Source organism: Podarcis tiliguerta (genome assembly GCF_965153285.1).
Source record: "Podarcis tiliguerta genome assembly, chromosome: 3".
In the NCBI taxonomy this organism is placed as follows: Eukaryota; Metazoa; Chordata; class Lepidosauria; order Squamata; family Lacertidae; genus Podarcis; species Podarcis tiliguerta.
In genome coordinates, this window is record NC_139536.1 from 27,066,477 (window position 1) to 27,085,365 (window position 18,889).

Below are 18,889 nucleotides of genomic sequence, written 5' to 3' on the forward strand. Positions count from 1 at the left end.
TTCACGGTCTTAAAAGCAACACAGCAGAGAATTTTACAGGCTTAAAAGCAATGCAGTTTTCTTTTTTAAAAGCCAGAAAAATTTTCCTAAGAGAAACAGAACAACTCCAAAGAGAGGGGAGAAATGTTTTATTGACCCATTTGAAACAACACTTTGAAACTATTATCACAATGAATAAAATTTTAGGACTGTGAGAACATATTAACCCTTCTACTTCCTTAAAACATAGAACCTGGAAGTAGTGAGAAGAAAACACAGAAGCAATGAATGGAGACAGAGGACTTCCATATTATGTGTATATATAAAAAATAAATTTTTGATGATATGCCATTTCCAGGCTCTTTATATTTAAAAAAGAACTTTACTTTCATAAACATATAACTTAGAATATCTGATGCACCCATGATATTGCTTGTATGAGTTGAAAAAATCTTTGCTGCCACCTGTAATCAGGTTCCTCACTCCACTAACTGTCATCTGTCAGCATCCTGGGGTAGCATAGATTTTCTAGACTAACAGTGAAGGACCACACATATCTGCTATTTGGGTCCCTGAACCACAGATTCACACAAAGCGGCAAAACGCTCTTGCAGGTTATTAACAGGATTTTTATTTGAAGTGCATATGCAGAACAAAGGTACAGGGGGATCAGTACGCAACCTGTACACAGTAGTCAGGGTGCGCCCCTTTATATAGATTTGCAAAATAGAATACCACCTGATCTCTTGTAAGTCACCTGATTTCTTGTGGGAAATCGAAACTTATAATAAATTCCCTATTACCATATAAGGTCTTGGTCTTCTCTCCCTCCTTCCTCCTTCCTCCCTCCTTCCTGCAATCTCCCTCATCCTGGTATTACAAGAAATCCTTGTTCCTTATCTCTATCTGCCCAAGCTAGACATTCCGAGAGGCCCATTTGCAATGTAACATTTAAGCATGTCCTTCAATAATAGAACAATTATATTGTAATATGCTCCTTCAACAGCTTTTGGTTCCTCATCTGTTGAACTACTTTTCAACCTAGCTGTTTATTACAATAATATTTTGACTAAGAAGAACTAGTGCCTGGGTTTGCTTTTTTCCTCATCCCAGTTAATCCCTTTTCCTTTTGTGTTATGCCTTTTTAATTGTAAGCCTGAGGGAGAGCAACAGTCTTATTACAGATCTTTGTAAGGTATTCTAGAAGCCTCTTTTGGCTGAAGAGCAAGGTAAAAATCCTTCAACTAAATATAGAAATGAGTATGTTGGTCTCTTTTAAATGCAACATGGAAAGAAAACACCAGGGTATATTAAGTAATGTAGAGACTCACAAGGTAGCATGTATTTTGCTTCTGTCCATTACAAATAACTGTCCCTAAAGATTAGGTATTATAAGTAGAGCTTTGCAATTGGTAGCAATTATACTAGCAAAGTCAAGTTAAAATTGCTAGAGAGAATACACTGGTAGCTATTGGAGGAAAGGAGATTGTGTTAGAAGGAAATGATATTGTGTTCTTATTACTAAAGTTTCATTGCCTCCACAGATGTTCAAGTATGGTATACATTAGAACCATAAAGTTAAAGAAACAACTGATTTTGAAGCATTATGGGCTTTCTATATTTCACTCAGCAAATGTTACTGTTGTCTATACTCACAAATGGAGAAATATTTTTGTTTTTAAATATATATCTTTTGCAGAATTTAATTTTATTACTTATCTTAAATTATGCTACATAATTTACAGTGCAGTCCTAAAATGTATTATCAGAAGTAAAGTCCACCTGCCTTTAATGAATTCAATGGGACTTACTCTCAGGGAAGTGCATATAGGATTGCAGCTTCAAGGCACAATCCAACAAGACCTTTTCCTGAATAAGCTCCTTTGAAATGAATGGGAGCCCTGGCCATTTCAGAAAGGGTTCTGCCATTAAATTCTGTGATAAAGGTCTTACACTGTCTTTAAAACGAGTTGAAACTCGTTTTATATGTGCAGTAGTTTTTGTTTTTTTCATAGGTAATAAGTTTTTTATTGTTTTTATATATGCAATTTTTAAAACTGTTTTTATATATGTGATTGTTTCTATATGTTCTTATTGCACAGTACATCGCTATGAGATGCCTCATAGGAAATTATTAGTAAATTTAATAAATTTATAAAATATGCCCAGGCTGGGACCTGGTAAAGCCCCCTATGGAATTTAGTAGATGTTGTAAGGTAAACTGCTTCGTTGTGGACCATTAACCCTCTTAAGGCATTACAGCTCCTACATTTCTCTACACAGGAGCTGTGGGCAGGAATTCACTGAGTAGCCTTACCTGCTGGCGTTTATGCAAAAAGCACAAACATCTGTAGCAGCCCACACATACGAACAACAGCTTCCAAACAACCTGGAACCTTGATTTCCCAACATTAGGGATGTCATGGAAGACTTCAAACATACAAGCTGTACATGTGACATCATCAACATTTGATTTATTACCTGCCCTTCACCAACAAGTCCCAGGGCAGGTTATAACAATTTAAAATTCAATATTAAAAACAGTTAAAGCAGATTGCAATAACACACATCTCAGGTGTCAAAGCCCAGGGTAAAGAGGTGCATCTTCAGAATTCACTGAAAGCTGCATAGTGAAGAAGCCAGATGCACTTCTTTCAGGAGGGAATTCCACAACTTAGGGACTGCCACAAAAATGCTATTTCCCAGGCCACCGCAACCTGGAAAGGTGGAACTTAAAACCCTGGAGGGTCTGTAGGGAAGGAAGTGGTATTGGAGTCCTAAGTCATTTAGGAGCTTAAATACATGAGCACCTTGAATTGGCAGCCAGTACTGTACAGTTGTTTTAGAACACGGTTCTATGAGTTTCAAAGTCAACTGCAGCCATTAATGTGGTCCCTGTATTCTGGACCAGTTGAAGTTTCCAAGCTGTCCTCAAGGGCAGCCCCATACAGAGTGTATTGCAATAATCCAATCTGGAAGTCACCAGAACATGGAGTACCATGGCCAAGTCATTTCTACCCAAAAGGGACCATAGCGGGTGACCTTGCCATACCTGGAAATGGGCACTCTGAGTCACCAAGGCCAACTGGGATTCAAGAGACAATGTTCACGAGACAACACGTTTCATCACGATAAATGTTTGTGTCCTTTGTGCAGGCACCAGGGGGATGTGGCTTCTTAATGCATCCTCCGTCCCATATAGAGAAATCTGGGACATACAATGCCTGAAGAGGACTTCTGTTAAAAGTAATTTTCCAGTATGTCTGGAGTTACAGTATGTCTAGAAAACTGGAGCATCAATATAATTTCCTTCCTTTCATTGATACAAAAATCCATGCTGCCTTTGATACAAAGTATCATGTGATGCCTCTTAAGTACCAAACATAATATTTCTCCTAATATAATATACCAAACATAATATTTCTCCTAATATATTAATGGGGAGGGAGTTCAGGTTGTGAGTAGCAGCTATTTTGAGTGTTACATTAATACTAACAATCAGCAAACCAGTTAATTTGAAAGATTTGCTCTTACGACCAACAACCACTTACTTTTACTGCAGCCAAATAGGTTGTGGACGTCCAAATTACTAGCACTGGGAACACAGTTGTCACATTTTGAGCCAGTTACAAATGGTTTGCACACACATTGTCCGGTAATAGGATGACAAGTTCCATTAATGGCTCCTGCAGGATGACAATTACAACGCTGACATCTATAAACAAAAACAAATCAAGAAAGTAATGAAAGCACATTAACACTTCAGTTAGACATAGCAGGGCTTAATTCCGTGGCTTTTTTCAGACACATAATTAAGCATTGCAGATGAAGAACCTTAGAAACTGGTCTGTAGTAGAAAAAGTAAAAACTGCAACCCATTTGTATAAAAAAGTTCCATTCACAATCAAGGATGGTGTTTCTTTTACTTATGACCTAGACTTCTAGAACAGCAGTAATGCCCTCCAATTGTTAGGGGACAATTCATCCCTTGCTAAAGTGACAGGGGGGTATCTGTTCCTTTAGGGAGGGGAGAGTTGAATTGTGCTGAACATTTTGGAGGAGGGAAGGTTTGGCACACCTTATTTATGCAAGAGGTGTTTTCTTAACTTCCAAAAAAAAGAGAGGCTCAGTTAAGTTCCATTAGGCTTCTTATGGGAAGCCTAAGGAACCCTCTGACTGTCTAAGACATTCCCAAGTGTATTGAGGACACGTTTTCAAACTGGATGGCAGTAGAGCCTCTCTGTACCTTATGGAAGCTGGCTTCTTCAAGTGGTCAGCTTGGCTTTGTTTTCAATTTATATGTTAAAAGGAAACTGTGGTGCAGTCGCCCTGATGGCCTGTATCATGGCCTAGGTGAGAGTGAGAACAAATAACTGAGACATGTATAAGTGAAAATTAGCCACAACTTTCTTGACTAACAGACACAGGCAGGGTTGGCAATACCTTGATTTAGTTCTAGATAACGCTTTCTACTTTTATTTTATCTGGCGTCTGTTGTTGTATTTTTTAAGCTTTTACAGGTTAAGTACTTCATTCATTCCAGAGGTCCATTCTTAACCTGAAACTGTTCTTAACCTGAAGCACCACTTTAGCTAATGGGGCCTCCTGCTGCCGCCGGAGCACAATTTCTGTTCTTATCCTGAAGCAAAGTTCTTAACCTGAAACACTATTTCAGGGTTAGCGGAGTCTGTAACCTGAAGCGTATGTAACCTGAAGCATATGTAACCGGAGGTACCACTGTATTATAAATCCTCAAGCTTCAGCAACTGAAAGGTCTACAGGTATAGGGTGGCATACAAATTTAATAAATAATAATAATAAAGCTGGATAAGACTGTGCTCTGGACAGTGGGAACCTTCACTAGTGACAATGTATTAACTAGCAGATGCAAATAACATTATGATCTTGCAAGTATGCCAAAGAGTACTACTGGGGATTCCACCATATATTCCCCAGGCCAGAATGCAGAAGACTACTTGGAAAATCTGTGTTAGGCAACACTGAGAGGATTCAATAGTGCAGGAGAAAAAGATACCCACATCACTGCTACAGAGTAGGTTCAATAGCAAACTGTAACCTGTGTTCACAAGGGACGCGGGTGGCGCTGTGGGTTAAACCACAGAGCCTAGGACTTGTGGATCAGAAGGTTGGTGGTTCAAATCCCCGCGACAGGGTGAGCTCCCGTTGCTCGGTCCCTGCTCCTGCCCACCTAGCAGCTCGAAAGCACGTCAAAGTGCAAGTAGATAAATAGGTACCGCTCCAGCAGGAAGGTAAACGGTGTTTCTGTGTGCTGCTCTGGTTTGCCAGAAGCGGCTTAGTCATGCTAACACGTGACCCGGAAGCTGTATGCCGGCTCCCTTGGCCAATAAAGCGAGAGGAGCGCCACAACCCCAGAGTCGGTCACTACTGGACCTAATGGTCAGGGGTCCCTTTACCTTTACCTTTAACCTGTGTTCTGGTCAAACAGGTTGTGCAGGTTTTGAGGAAGCTTCAAAACCTGTGTTACCAGAGAAGATACTGAGATTTTTAAATGCAGTGTACATTATGAGTCATGATCCAGCCTTTTTAAAATATATATTATCTACCTTCATGCTAACAGTTCAAATGAAATTTTAGAGACTACTGTTTTTCCTATTTTTTTTTAATCAAGAAACTCTTGTTTGAAATAAAATATGTAAGGTTGCTTAAAATGAATTTGCAAAAACAGTTCACATGCATCTGACAATTGCATCTCTCTCCTTTTAGCAAAAGAATTTCTTCAGTAACTCTTGCTGTGTGATCTCCTGAGTTCAACACCCTATAAAAGACTGATAAAAGCTAAGGCTGCAAAATAAGCTGCAAATTTGTGTTGTGGAATAATATTCCTTTGGGAATAAATAAAAAAATTCCCTTGGAAACTATAATACTGCATTTCCCCCTTTTATAATCAAGAGCAAAGGTTATTTTCCACCAAACTGCATTAAGTGTTTTCAACCACAGATTGCATACAATTCCCCCGTCAAACAGAGTTTCTGTTTAGACTATTAAATGTCATCATACGTGTAGACAAGTATATAGAAACTGAGAGAGCTGCTATATGCTCAGCAGTTCAATATTTAGTACATTATAATTTTGTATTGATACTTAGCTTCTACTCTTTTTGGAAGAGTTTAAGGTGTCTCCAAGAGTATATTTTTTTTATATATATAAAAGATTATCCCAAATATTTTATCTTCTGGAGGTCCTTAATATCACCCCCCCCCCACCCCCAAGAATTTCAGTTTCTGTGATTCACTCATGACTCATTTTACACCAGAATAATAAATATATGATCTATGTATCTATGTAGCTATGCAAACATTATTGTTTCTTTATTTCTACTTAAATTCTTATAACAGTCCTATAAAGTAGATGGATTATCACCCTTCTATTACAGCTAGGAGCCAAGAGTGAGAGATTACAGCTTGCTTACACGCCACAGTTAAGTGTTCTTAAGTAACACACTTAAAATGGTGCAATGGTGATTTTCAATGGCTTAAACCCTCCTACCTACACTACAGTCCCACTCCCGATTGGCACTCGTTCCCCACCACCACTGACCGACTACTTATGGCCACTTCTGAGCATCAAATTTTAAGGGTTGTATCCAATGAAGTCATCTAATTCATGCAAGGACTTCCATTTCTTTCATGGGTCCCCAAATCAGAATATGGTGGGTCAACACATAGTATCAAGGGCATGTTTAGTCTGGAGAAGAGGAGGTTAAGGGGTGATATGATAGCCATGTTCAAATATATAAAAGGATGTCACATAGAGGAGGGAGAAAGGTTGTTTTCTGTTGCTCCAGAGAAGTGGACACGGAGCAATGGATTCAAACTGCAAGAAAGAAGATTCCACCTGAACATTAGGAAGAACTTCCTGACAGTAAGAGCTGTTCAACAGTGGAATTTGCTGCCAAGGAGTGTGGTGGAGTCTCCTTCTTTGGAGGTCTTTAAGCAGAGGCTTGACAACCATATGTCAGGAGTGCTCTGATGGTGTTTCCTGCTTGGCAAAACAATGCTGGGTAAAAAAAGACAAGACTACAGTAGGGGCTAATCAGAATAGAGAGCTGCTCTGAACTTCATTTAACAAGCTGATAGATTTGTTTGGTGGTCCTCTTGCTCTCAAGCTTGGGAGCTGCTCTGATCTGTGCCCTGGGGATTCTGTGCACAGGGATTGCACAGCTTACTTAGAAATTAGACTTGGGGGGATTTTTGACACCTCTTAGTTGTGTGGGTTTTTTGTACAGGACATGGACAAAAAGAATAGAGAATTTTCCCATGTGATTTGCTTAGCCGTTTGATGAGCATATGTCCTCACCAAACACACATAATTTTTTGTGGGGGAATTGTCCAGTAGCACCTTAGAAACCAACTAAGTTTGTTCTGGGTATAAGCTTTCGTGGTCTCTAAGGTGCTACTGAACAATTTTTTAATTTTTTAATTTATTTTGACTGCGTCAGACCAACACGGCTACCTACCTGAATCTATAATTTTGAAAAGACAACTTTAACACATCAACTCTGCTCTGCAATGAACACTCACCTCCCAGCTTCAGAGTCAAATCCATAATAGGAGTCCCTGCAGTGGTCACATCTCTTCCCAGCTACAGAAGAATCTTGGCAAATGCACTGGCCAGTGAGACTGTTGCAAACCTCTTCTACTGAACCAGTTGGGTGGCATAAACAGGGAATGCAACCATTAATACCATGCAGAGAAGCATAAAATCCTGATAAAGAAGAAACAATGGTGTGAAAATAAGACCACTGTCAACTGAGAAGGAAAATTATGTAAAACAGCATTATGAGCACTGATTTTTTTTTTTTATGCTGTAATTATAATGTTTATCTTATTCTTCGGTTGCCAGTTTGTTAATAGCATTTTATAGATTGTAATTGTTTTACTGATTATTTGTTAATTATGTTATATGATTTATGCTGTACTTGAGATGTTCTGTTCTGTTATCATTATTTATTGTTTGTAAGCCGCTTTGGGATTCATTTGAATGGAAAGCTCCATAAAAATACAATCAATAAATTAAGTTCTATCCAGAGTAGACCCTAATAAATGGATATGAGATAGTTACATCTATTAATCTCAGTGGGTGGTATTGAACTAAATTTTACTCAGAGCAAACTCATTGAAATTAATGGACCTAACTTAGTTGTGTTCTTTAATTCCAGTGAGTAAAACTTAGTTGAATACCACTCTGGATAGGACTAATATTGGATAAAACCCCACATTTCTAAGCCAGCAAAAACAGAGCAGTAATGTAAATGAGATATAAGTCCTTTAGTGTAGTAGAAATGAAATATCTAAAAGCGCAATAATATTCACATGTTTATTGTTGTTGTTTACACAAACATGTACGGAGGTCATAGCAAGTCCCATAGCCAGCATAAACAGTTTGCTCTCTGTGGTTTTTGCTGTCAATTGACCATTAAAAAAAAAAAAGCTAAAGTAGCATAAATCCCTGCCTTTCCTTATCAAGAACAAAGGTGATTTACTATCCCAGGAAGTCCTGACATAATTTCTCTGCCTTGCCCGGCCTGCTCTCTGATTAAATGACTGCTACTGAGGGTCAGTGGGTCAGTAACACTGGGTATAGGGGTGGAGAGGGGCAGTCCTATCTATCAATGCAACAGTGGTACATCAGGGGACTAAGCAGCAGCAGTGTCCCTCCACCACCAAGATGGGATGGGTCGAGGCTGTGGCCAGCTTAGGGGAGCTGTGGGTTGGCAGCAGCAGCCCCATATACCAAACCAGGCCTAACTTGTCCACCCATTTCTCCATCTCTTCCCCCAAGCAGCTTGCACAGAATCAGCACTTTTGAGATCCAGAAACATGCCCTTGAGTACATTATTTGAAATATAGTAAAAGAAACAACCACATCTTGCAACAGACAGTTTTCAAGCTGGTTTTGTTCTCATTTCCTTACCTGGTTTACACATATTGCACCTTCTTCCGTGGTGAAGAGGAAGACAAACACATTGTCCATTGAGCTGGTCACAAACTGTTCCTGGTCCTGTTCCCAGAGGATCACAGTCACAAATCTCACAGCCAAGAAAGTTCTGAGTAGTGAGATTGTACGTATGAGGCATGCACTGACTACACCGAAGGCCTGTGACACTAGCTTTGCAAGGACATTGTCCCGTTGATTTGTCACACAGCGAAGAGCCGTTTACTGTACCAGCCTTATCACAGTTACAGGGTAGACAGGCTAAGGAATCATTTTGCTGCACTTTGTAGTACCCATCTAAGCAGTCACTACATCGCCTTTTCCCAAAGTTAGGCTTGCAGATACACTGCCCTGTGTAATGATCACACGCTGTACCAAAAACAGATCCTGCCATTTGACAGTCACAAGGCTTACATCCAGAAGCATCCAGCCCGTAAAAACCATCAATGCAAGCATCACAGTGAAGTCCTTTAATATTTTCCTTGCAATTGCATTGACCAGTAGAAGGATTGCAGAAATTGTTCACAGACCCATGGATATTACACTGGCAAGGTTCACAACCATCGTTCTTTAAAGTATGAAGAAGTTTATATCCAAAGTTGCAGTGATCACATCTTAAACCTAAAGAAAGAAAGATCATCATTATAAATCAAATAAGGAAACTGAGCGGGGGGTGGGGGTGGGATATAAACTTTACATTGCTGAAGTTCCACTGTAGGAATCCTTGAAATGGAAGAGACTAGTAGGACATCTAGGCCAATTCCAATTCCAAACCACTCTGACCAGCTCTGGAACTCAAACAGCAACACACCGAAAGTAGAAGAACCACAGAAAGGTGCCTGAAGAACAAATTCTAGCCAATTCAGGGAAGCAACCCATGTTAAATACTTTCAACAGTCTAGAATAGAGAGTCAACAGCCAACAGGATCTGGGGAAAATTCCTTCCTGACCTAGAATATAGCTTGGCCAAGAACAAAATACAATTTAAAGGATAGGCACAACTTACACATGAACAATGTCCCGTCTCCAGCAAGTACACCTGCAATCAATGATGAATCAACTCTCATATTAGAAACCAATTCAGCTGTGAATGCTAGGCTCAAAGACAGAGCATAAGCTGTGCAGGCAGGAGGTCTCAGACTTGGCCCCTGGCCTCTTTATGTAGGGATAAAAAAGATGAAGACCCCAGAGAGCACTCAGTGTAGACAATAGTACTGATACAATACTGGGCTAGATGTGTCAGTGGTGTGATTTAGCATAAGGCATCTTTCTTTGATACTATTACTATTGAATTCCCCACAATTTGGACATATTGCGCCCATTTTAGTTAAGAAAATAGCTTCTATGTTCTGAAATTAAAGAACTGTTAAGTTATAAAGCACGCGTATCCGTACACTTTGCAAGGGCTTTGCTTACACTATTGTGAGAGATCCCAATTTAGTTCCTTTCTTAATCATGGTTAACAAACATCTGCTGAAGTTTACGTATGCCTCTCCTTCCCCCGCCCATTTTTTACTGATTTTAAAGTAGACTGAAATCACGATTAATGCTGGGTTGTTTTTATATACATACATACATACATACATACATACATGTATAACCAAAACCAGTATATCAAGTCCACATGTTTCCCCCTTCCAAAGTCATGACTTTATGCTGCCTCAGGCATGGATTATGAGGGGTTTTTGAACTTCTATTTTTCATTCAGGAATTGCATTGTTTCTAATGTATAAACTGCACTACCCAAAAAATTAAATCCAGAATATAATTTGAGAAATGCCATCCCACATTTATGCATCTCTCGCCTTTTTATGTAATGAAAATAAAATTATCACCACCCTGCCATTGTTTAACTGCACCATACAGTAAAATAAAATAAAATGGAAGTCCCGTGTTTTAACAAGTTCATTCTTTTTCCAAAAAAAAGTTACATAAAAATACAAATATATATATTTAGAATCTCCTATGTAGAGAAAACATCGCCCCAAACGGTGGGAAATACATTATATATGGATAAAAGCTGGAGAACTCCAACAGACGGCAAGTTCCTTTAGCAGTGATGAATGGCTCACCTAAGGCATATCATTTAATTTCAATAAGGAAAATAAAAAAGGACCACTATTGCCGCAAATTTTAAAAATAACTGTATTGTTAACAAGAATTATGACTCATTTTGAACTATTAAAATTGGTCTACATGGATTCATATCATATCAGTTTTAAAAATATGCACCGTGCTTATTTGAATATGCCATACATATTCCTGACAGGTAATCTATTCCTAACGATACTGAGAAAGGCCTACAGGGCATCACATTCAATGTTAACAAGTACAGGGGAGTTAGCACGCTTGGCATTTAATTCACATTCTTCTCCCTTTTTTATTCTAGATGAATGACCTACTTTAATAAAATTATTGGTGCTAATGTATTTTACCAGTGATAGGATCATTAGTAAGATTTAACAGTTGTGCTAACTCTAACAGCTCATGCTCCATAACATTGCAGCACTTACTTACATTTTCTGTTATCAAGCTTGTTTAAACAGGCACAATGACAATGGACTCTAAGGTTACTAGTATATCCAATTGTTGTTGTTTTTGAAAGTCAGCACATATATTTAAATAGCTGCACATGCTGAATACATAGCATTTCAGTATCGCTATTTTGTTCAGTAGTAAAATGGCACCCCAGTTCTCATTATATGGGTATTTGGGAGGCGCTATTATATAGTATATACAGATGATGCAAGCATGAAGTTTCACCTTCTATGGAAGTAAATAAAAAATCCCCACTTGTCCAAGAGCTTTGGATCAGCCTTCCCTGATGAAGGAATAAAATGTGCATAGCTGAATCAGAATACAATGCCTCTGCTAGAATCCATCTTCACTCATGTTAGTAAAGTGCACGTCTACACTCTGAAGTGGAAAAACTGAAAGTTGGGTGGAAATGGAAAGAAATAAAAACTATTTTCCAGAGCTTTTCTTCCAGAATGAGTTAACCCCTTTCAACATTTTCAAGTAGTATTGTTCTGTAGCTGACTCATGCTGCTGCAATCAAATACTCAGCTCAAAAGTAGTACTAACAATAACTTCTGTGGCTTTTGGTTGGGTTACTCAATACTACACTTTAAGACATCTAGGAAGCAACATTATACCAAATCAGACCACAGGTCCATCTAGAAAAATAGCAAACTGACAGCAGCTCTCCAAGGTTTCAGAAAGGCGCTTTCCTCAGCCCTACCAGAAGACACCAATGATTATTTTAATATAAGACTTTCTGCATGCAAATCATGAGGTTTAGCACTGGTTTCCCTGACCAGCTGACTATGACCAAAAAGTTTCAAATGTTTCAGATTACCAAATACTTTCTTGTGTTCCTGAAACAAGAGTGGAATCTGGGAGTCTGCCTGAGTACAGATCTTGCAACATGGTGGCAAGGTCCAGTATAGCCTCTAATTCCTGTTTTTTCAAATTCCTCCAGTATTGGATAGTAGTGAGTGGGAGGACAAAGGTGGTGGGGAGGTTTGGTGCAAACACACTGGCAGGAGCACCATAATGGCTCTATCTATGTTGCACTAACATCCCTGCCACCTTAGTCTCCACTCTTTCCTTCCCAGTATGCTGCCAGGAGGTCAGGTAAGTGCTGCCGGCCCACCCTGCCATCGCTACTAGATTCCTCCATCTTCTGCATCAAGCAAAAGAAACCAATGAATATTTGAAAATATTCAGTCAAAAACATAAAGATTAAGGAATAAATTAGCACACAAAGTATATGGAAGAAGAAGAAGAAGAAGAAGAAGAAGAAGAAGAAGAAGAAGAAGAAGAAGAAGAAGAGGAGGAGGAGGAGGAGTTGTTTGGATTTGATATCCTGCTTTATCACTACCCTAAGGAGTCAAATGGGATGCGGGTGGTGCTGTGGGTAAAAGCCTCAGCGCCTAGGGCTTGCTGATCGAAAGGTCGCGGTTCGAATCCCCGCGGCGGGGTGCGCTCCCGTTGTTCGGTCCCAGCGCCTGCCAACCTAGCAGTTCGAAAGCACTCCCGGGTGCAAGTAGATAAATAGGGACCGCTTACTAGCGGGAAGGTAAACGGCGTTTCTGTGTGTGGCTCTGGCTCGCCAGAGCAGCGATGTCACGCTGGCCACGTGACCCGGAAGTGTCTCCGGACAGCGCTGGCCCCCGGCCTCTTGAGTGAGATGGGCGCACAACCCTAGAGTCTGTCAAGACTGGCCCATATGGGCAGGGGTACCTTTACCTTTAACTTTAAGGAGTCTCAAAGCGGCTAACATTCTCCTTTCCCTTCCTCCCCCACAACAAACACTCTGTGAGGTGAGTGGGGCTGAGAGACTTCAGAGAAGTGTGACTGGCCCAAGGTCACCCAGCAGCTGTATGTGGAGGAGTGGAGATGCAAACCCGGTTCACCCGGTTCGCTCTTAACTACTACACCACACTGGCTCTCAAAGTACTGGTACTCAAAGTGCACATACCAAATCAGTAGCTATAGGCACTTAGTCTGAGTAGACAAACTTAATGTCTCCTATCATTTTCAGTGATATATTATTTACTGAGAAACAGGATATAATTTAAAAATAAGGGTAATTTTACCTAATATGAGATCACCACGTGAATAACAAAATAAGTTTGAACTGCTCAATGGTATTATGAAGTGTGACTGAACATCCAACTATATCACTACTCCCTAATTACATGACAGAGATGCTTGTTTTCTGAACCTTTCCCCTATCACTGTGGGTGTCTTTTGTCTTGTGCTAACAAAGTCATAGATGATGTACCTGTTCTTAAAATAATAAAGGAAGATTAGAGTCTACAAGAAAGTATTGTATAGATTTCACATCCCCACCCCCAAAAAATCATTTTTTTCCTGATAATAATGTCTCCTCCATCTCTACCCAACCCTGGTTTCCAGGATATTTTATAACTCTACATTTGACTAATTATGCCACAGTACTCAGTGAAACCAATGAATGGTGGGAATCCTTTGCTGAATTTTGGTCAGTTCCATGAATGGAAGGCACCATTCATTGGATCCAACACATTCCACGGGAGATTATAAGGAATTGTTACTTTCTCTGCACACAGAAAAAAGCAATTGCATGAAAGCTTGGGGGGGTTGGGGGGGGTGAAGAGTCAAACATGCAACCCACAACCTGCAGCCTACAGCGGTTAGGTCCAGAATAAGCTTTATCACTTGATGCTGTTGATTATCCATAAATTGCACAAGTCCCCTGGGAATCAATGAAATTAAAGAGTAGTTAACCATGTTTGCCCATAGGATTCTCGATAAAATAGGTCTTAATAACGGGAAAGCTTTTTTTTACACTTAAACACATTTAGCATGAATACATGGCACAGTTCTTTCTGCAATGAAATGGTGTATAAATAGATACTAAAATACAAAACGTTATTTTAAAACCACATGTCTGGGCCATGTACAGTTACGACTCAGAGTTCCTTTCATCAAGAAATTTTCCTTGCATAATATTCTCATACATCAACATTTCAAAGTGTATTATATGCACTGTATATTTTGGGTGTTTGATAAATTTTGTCCTTACATAGATGTGGCTCCCCTCAAATATGCTGGAAGTAATAAATTGCTATAATCAAATCTAATTTCTGGAAAATACCTGTGGGAATAGCAAACAAAAAAGCACGTCTTGTTAAAAAAATGATAAATAACACTGAAGGTAGTAGTTTATTATAATCAACTTGGCATTGAATTACAAAATTAAAATTATGTGGCCCTTGATAACTAACCCTAGCAATGTGTAAGATCTGTAGAATTATGTTGACATTTTGCATTTCATAGGAACAGTTCAAAGAATTATAATGGGGGGGGGGATGAAAAGATTTATCACAAAGGACCCTGTAGCGCAGAATATTTTTGAGAAAAATCCATTTATTTTTGTCTGCTAAGGAAACTGACATAGAAAGTATTTTGCTTAAAACTCATTAAGTTTATAGCATCATGCAAAAAGTGCTGTTTTCCTGAAAGAATCATTTGTGGCAGCAGTAAGCAAATTATATTATTTCTGTCCTTTATTATTACAAAGTGGTAGGTGCTCCTGTAACTACTAAAACCTACTAAATGTAGAATAACCCAAAGAGCTGATTATACTTTGCTTTGAGCTGTAATTGGGTAGAATAAGTAAATAAGCAACTGCATATTATTTAGTCAGTTTTCCGTGATTTCTCATGAAAAAGAATACATTTCACCTGATGTGTTTAAAAAAGAATGAAAAGGTTCGGCGCATGTTTTTTATTTCTAATTTGTAGACAAAAGAAAGATATCTGACTGTAGATTATTGCCTTGCACCTACCAATAACATTTTCTTTACACTTGCACTGGCCTGAATTTTGGTGACAGGTAATATCTCCATTGACTGTCCCAGAGGTATTGCAGTTACAGGGGCTGCAGCCATCAGGGTCTGACTGTTGTAGATTGTAGAATCCATCCTGGCACTGATTGCACTGTCTGCCAGACACATGTCTCTTACAATTACACTGACCTCCAATCTAAAAAGATACAAAAAGAAAAATGTTGAGGAATGATGAACTTATCTTTCCCCCCCACCCACCCTGATAAACACTCATTAGCAACATGGGTGGGTTGGCAGGTTGGACAATCTTTAAGGGGGAACAGGGACAAAATAGGCCTCCATAGTTTATTCTCTAGCAGTTAACTCACCATAAAATAAAACTATAGAAACTGTGAGAATAAAAATTCATTAGAATGACTTTAAAGAAGAGCACACTTAAGAAGAAGAAGAAGAAGAAGAAGAAGAAGAAGAAGAAGAAGAAGAAGAAGAAGAAGAGAGCATTGATGAATATGAATGGATCTAGTATCAAACATAAACTGGACACAAAGCATGCAAAATCACCACCAAGCCCACAGAACGACAAAATACTAAACAAGTTTTCTGCTTTCAAGGAATGCCAGCTCCACATTTTGTCAGACCCTGTTCTGATTTCACTTCTTCACCACTGCCTATTTGCATGTTCTCGCCCTCTAAACCCCACCCACACCACTGGCTGGAAGGAAAGAGCAAATCAAGTCAAGAGGCTGCTTGCATTTGTCACTGCTTTAATCAGAGGTGGGAAACCTTAGGCCCAATGCATCCCTCCAGGCCTCTCTACCTGGCCCATTGAACTCTTCCCAGATGCACCCTCTCTCCCCACGCCACCCCTCTCACTGCCCCTGCTTCACACACCCCTTGGGTGTTTTTAATAGACTAGAACACATCTTTGAACTATGACAATGCATTTTGGAGGTTAGAGGGAAGGGTGTGAGTAGACAGAGATCTGCTGTACAAAGGTGAGGTTATTATTCTTTGCCCCACCCACTCTACTTTTTGGAGTCAAGAGCAGAAAGTGGGTGGGGCAAAGAATAATAACCTCACCTTTGTACAGTAGATAGTGGCCCACCACAGGCATATGGCCCTGGAAGGTTGCCCAGAAGAGACAATAGAAAGGATCAGAGCCAGGTGGTTCAGGGAGATGGCAGTGGTGTGTGCCCAGTGATTCCAGCTCTTTACATGCACACTGTTTTCAAGACACCTTTAGTTTAAATGTATTATGCAAATATCACTCCCTGTAGTAGTGACAGTGATAACTGTCAACAAAGTTTCGGTTTTGTATGTTTAGGCATTTGCTAAGTTATTTGTTACTTCTATTCTAGCTTTTAATAATATTAGATTATTAAGCTTTATTGACTCTATTTTTATGTGCATTTTGTGAAGAAAGTTTCCTTACAAAATGGGCTATAAATATGTTAAGCAAACAAACAATCAAAAACAATGAAGCAAAAATGAGGCCAGTGAGAGTTTGTTGAAGTATAAATCATTTTAATGCCCAGCTGAATCATCTTACAGCTTCTTACAATATTATGAAGGAAGGCTTGTATAATTGGAGAGGAACACCCCTACTGGGAAGTGAAAATAACGGAGCAGCTTTTTGTTAGTTATGTTCCATGAATGTTGTGTAAGGTGGAAAAAAACTTTTTACAGTGCAGTGACATAATGTATGGGGTAGGCATTATGAGAAACACCAAGAATATTAGCAGTAAATGAACTCTGGTGCATAGCACATAAGCTTGTTTGTATAATTTGCCTTTCTCGAGCAATGCTCTTCTGCTAGGTCACAGCATGAGATACTTTCTAGTAGCAGAAGTACTCCTCTTTGGTTCCAGACCTAAAAAAGGAGTCTTATGACACACAGTCCAACACAAAAAATCCAGTCTGTCCCCAATGAAGAAGTCACCTTAGCCACAGGAAAATTCAGCACAACAACTGATAGAGTCAGATATGGGTGGTTGTTGTTGTTTAGTTATTTAGTCGTGTCCGACTCTTCGTGACCCCATGGACCAGAGCATGCCAGGCACTCCTGTCTTCCACTGCCTCCCGCAGTTTGGTCAGACTCATGCTAGTAGCTTCGAGAATACTGTCCAACCATCTCGTCCTCTGTCGTCCCCTTCTCCTTGTGCCCTCCATCTTTCCCAACATCAGGTGTTGGGTGGATAGCTAGCATTAAATATTATCTCTGTACTTTATATTTACTTCACAGTGTCTGTGATATACAGAGGTGCACCTAGTCCCCCTTGCCTCCTTGCCAAAGAGCTGCATGCCTCCAAAGATGGGAGAGACCATGGACTAGAAACTCAAAGAGTTTGCTTTTCATCACCAGTCGTCCTCTGCCAGTGACTTCCTGCCTCCCCCGCTCCCTCCACTTGCTGCTTTCCCTTCTGTGTCCTCCCTCCCTCCCTCCCTCCCTCCCTCCCTCCCTTTTCTCTCCTTTTTCCTCCTCCTGCAACTCTCACCCACTCCCTCTGTCTTTCTTCCATCCGAGCCCCACTGAGCACTCCACTCACAGTGCAGCCAGCTGACTGCTGTGATGACCCAGGCCAGCAACCAGATTCCTCCATCAAGGTACCCAGAGAGGTCTGTGCATATCACTGGGCTGCCCAGAGCAGCAGAGGAGCGGCCCAGGGAGCATAAAAATGGGTGCACTTCTCGCTATGGCACCGTTCCATGCTATGGTACATGGCCATGAACATAGCCAGGATTTTTGTAGATGGGGCAGAACCTCAGTTTGCATTGTACTTTTATTGAATTTTAATGATTTAGGGCGGGCAGCTGCCCCTCTTTGCCCACCCCCCGGGGCTACACCCACATACATGACAGTTCATGAGAGAGCATGTGACAGTGACATTCCACCTCCAAAATGCCTTCTCATCAATACAATCAGCATCTACACTAATTGACTTTTGACACCCACTAAAAATGCAGCTATTTGTCCGAGCATTTGGCTAAAGTGATGCCCCTTATTTGGCTAGAGTAGTTATGTGGTTAGCATATTGTTTTATTTTATATTAAGTTGCATTTTGAAATACTGTTTTATTGCATTTTAATGCTGTTCCTTGATCTGGAATTGTGTGATATGTACAGTATAGAATTGCACTCTTTTCTAGATTGTGCCTTAAAAAGAAGACAATGTCATCAAGGAAGTTTTGCCACTGCAAAAGAACCACTTCCTCCTCTAAACCAACTTTTTGTGGGGTGGGGTTCCCCCCCCCCATCCACAGGATAAGAACTTGTGATTGTTCTCTTCCGGAATCCTGCATCTTCGTTTAGGCTAAATGACAGATAACTGGTTCTGTATAGGAAAGCATTGATAAACTGCTGGGAATGGTAAATTATGCAGAGAAAGTGTATTGTGGCCCATTTTTAACACATTTCCTTGAAAATTATCCTTGTGACGTGACAATTAATTTTCATGAGCCAAGGCCTTATTCCTTATGATTCCATCTTCCTTGGGTCAGACCTGGAAACACTCCCTTCAATAATGCCTTTCTATTTCATGTAATTCATTTCAGCCCATACTCTCCAGCCTTATTAATCTATTTTTTAATGCCTCTTAAT

At 39.9% G+C, this 18,889-nt stretch overlaps 1 protein-coding gene across 5 annotated transcripts in view; it reads right to left on the minus strand.

Annotated features, from left to right (window-relative positions):
- The window catches only part of USH2A (usherin), a 418,893-nt gene that overhangs the window by 336,049 nt on the left and 63,955 nt on the right, over nt 1–18,889 (minus strand). For all 5 annotated transcript variants that reach the window (XM_083433263.1, XM_083433262.1, XM_083433261.1 and 2 more), the window contains exons 12-15: nt 15,293–15,488; nt 8,935–9,576; nt 7,542–7,725; nt 3,531–3,694 (exon numbers count right to left, since the gene is read on the minus strand). In XM_083433263.1, coding sequence (XP_083289389.1) covers nt 3,531–3,694; nt 7,542–7,725; nt 8,935–9,576; nt 15,293–15,488 — 1,186 coding nt within the window. The remainder of the gene's footprint in view (nt 1–3,530; nt 3,695–7,541; nt 7,726–8,934; nt 9,577–15,292; nt 15,489–18,889) is intronic.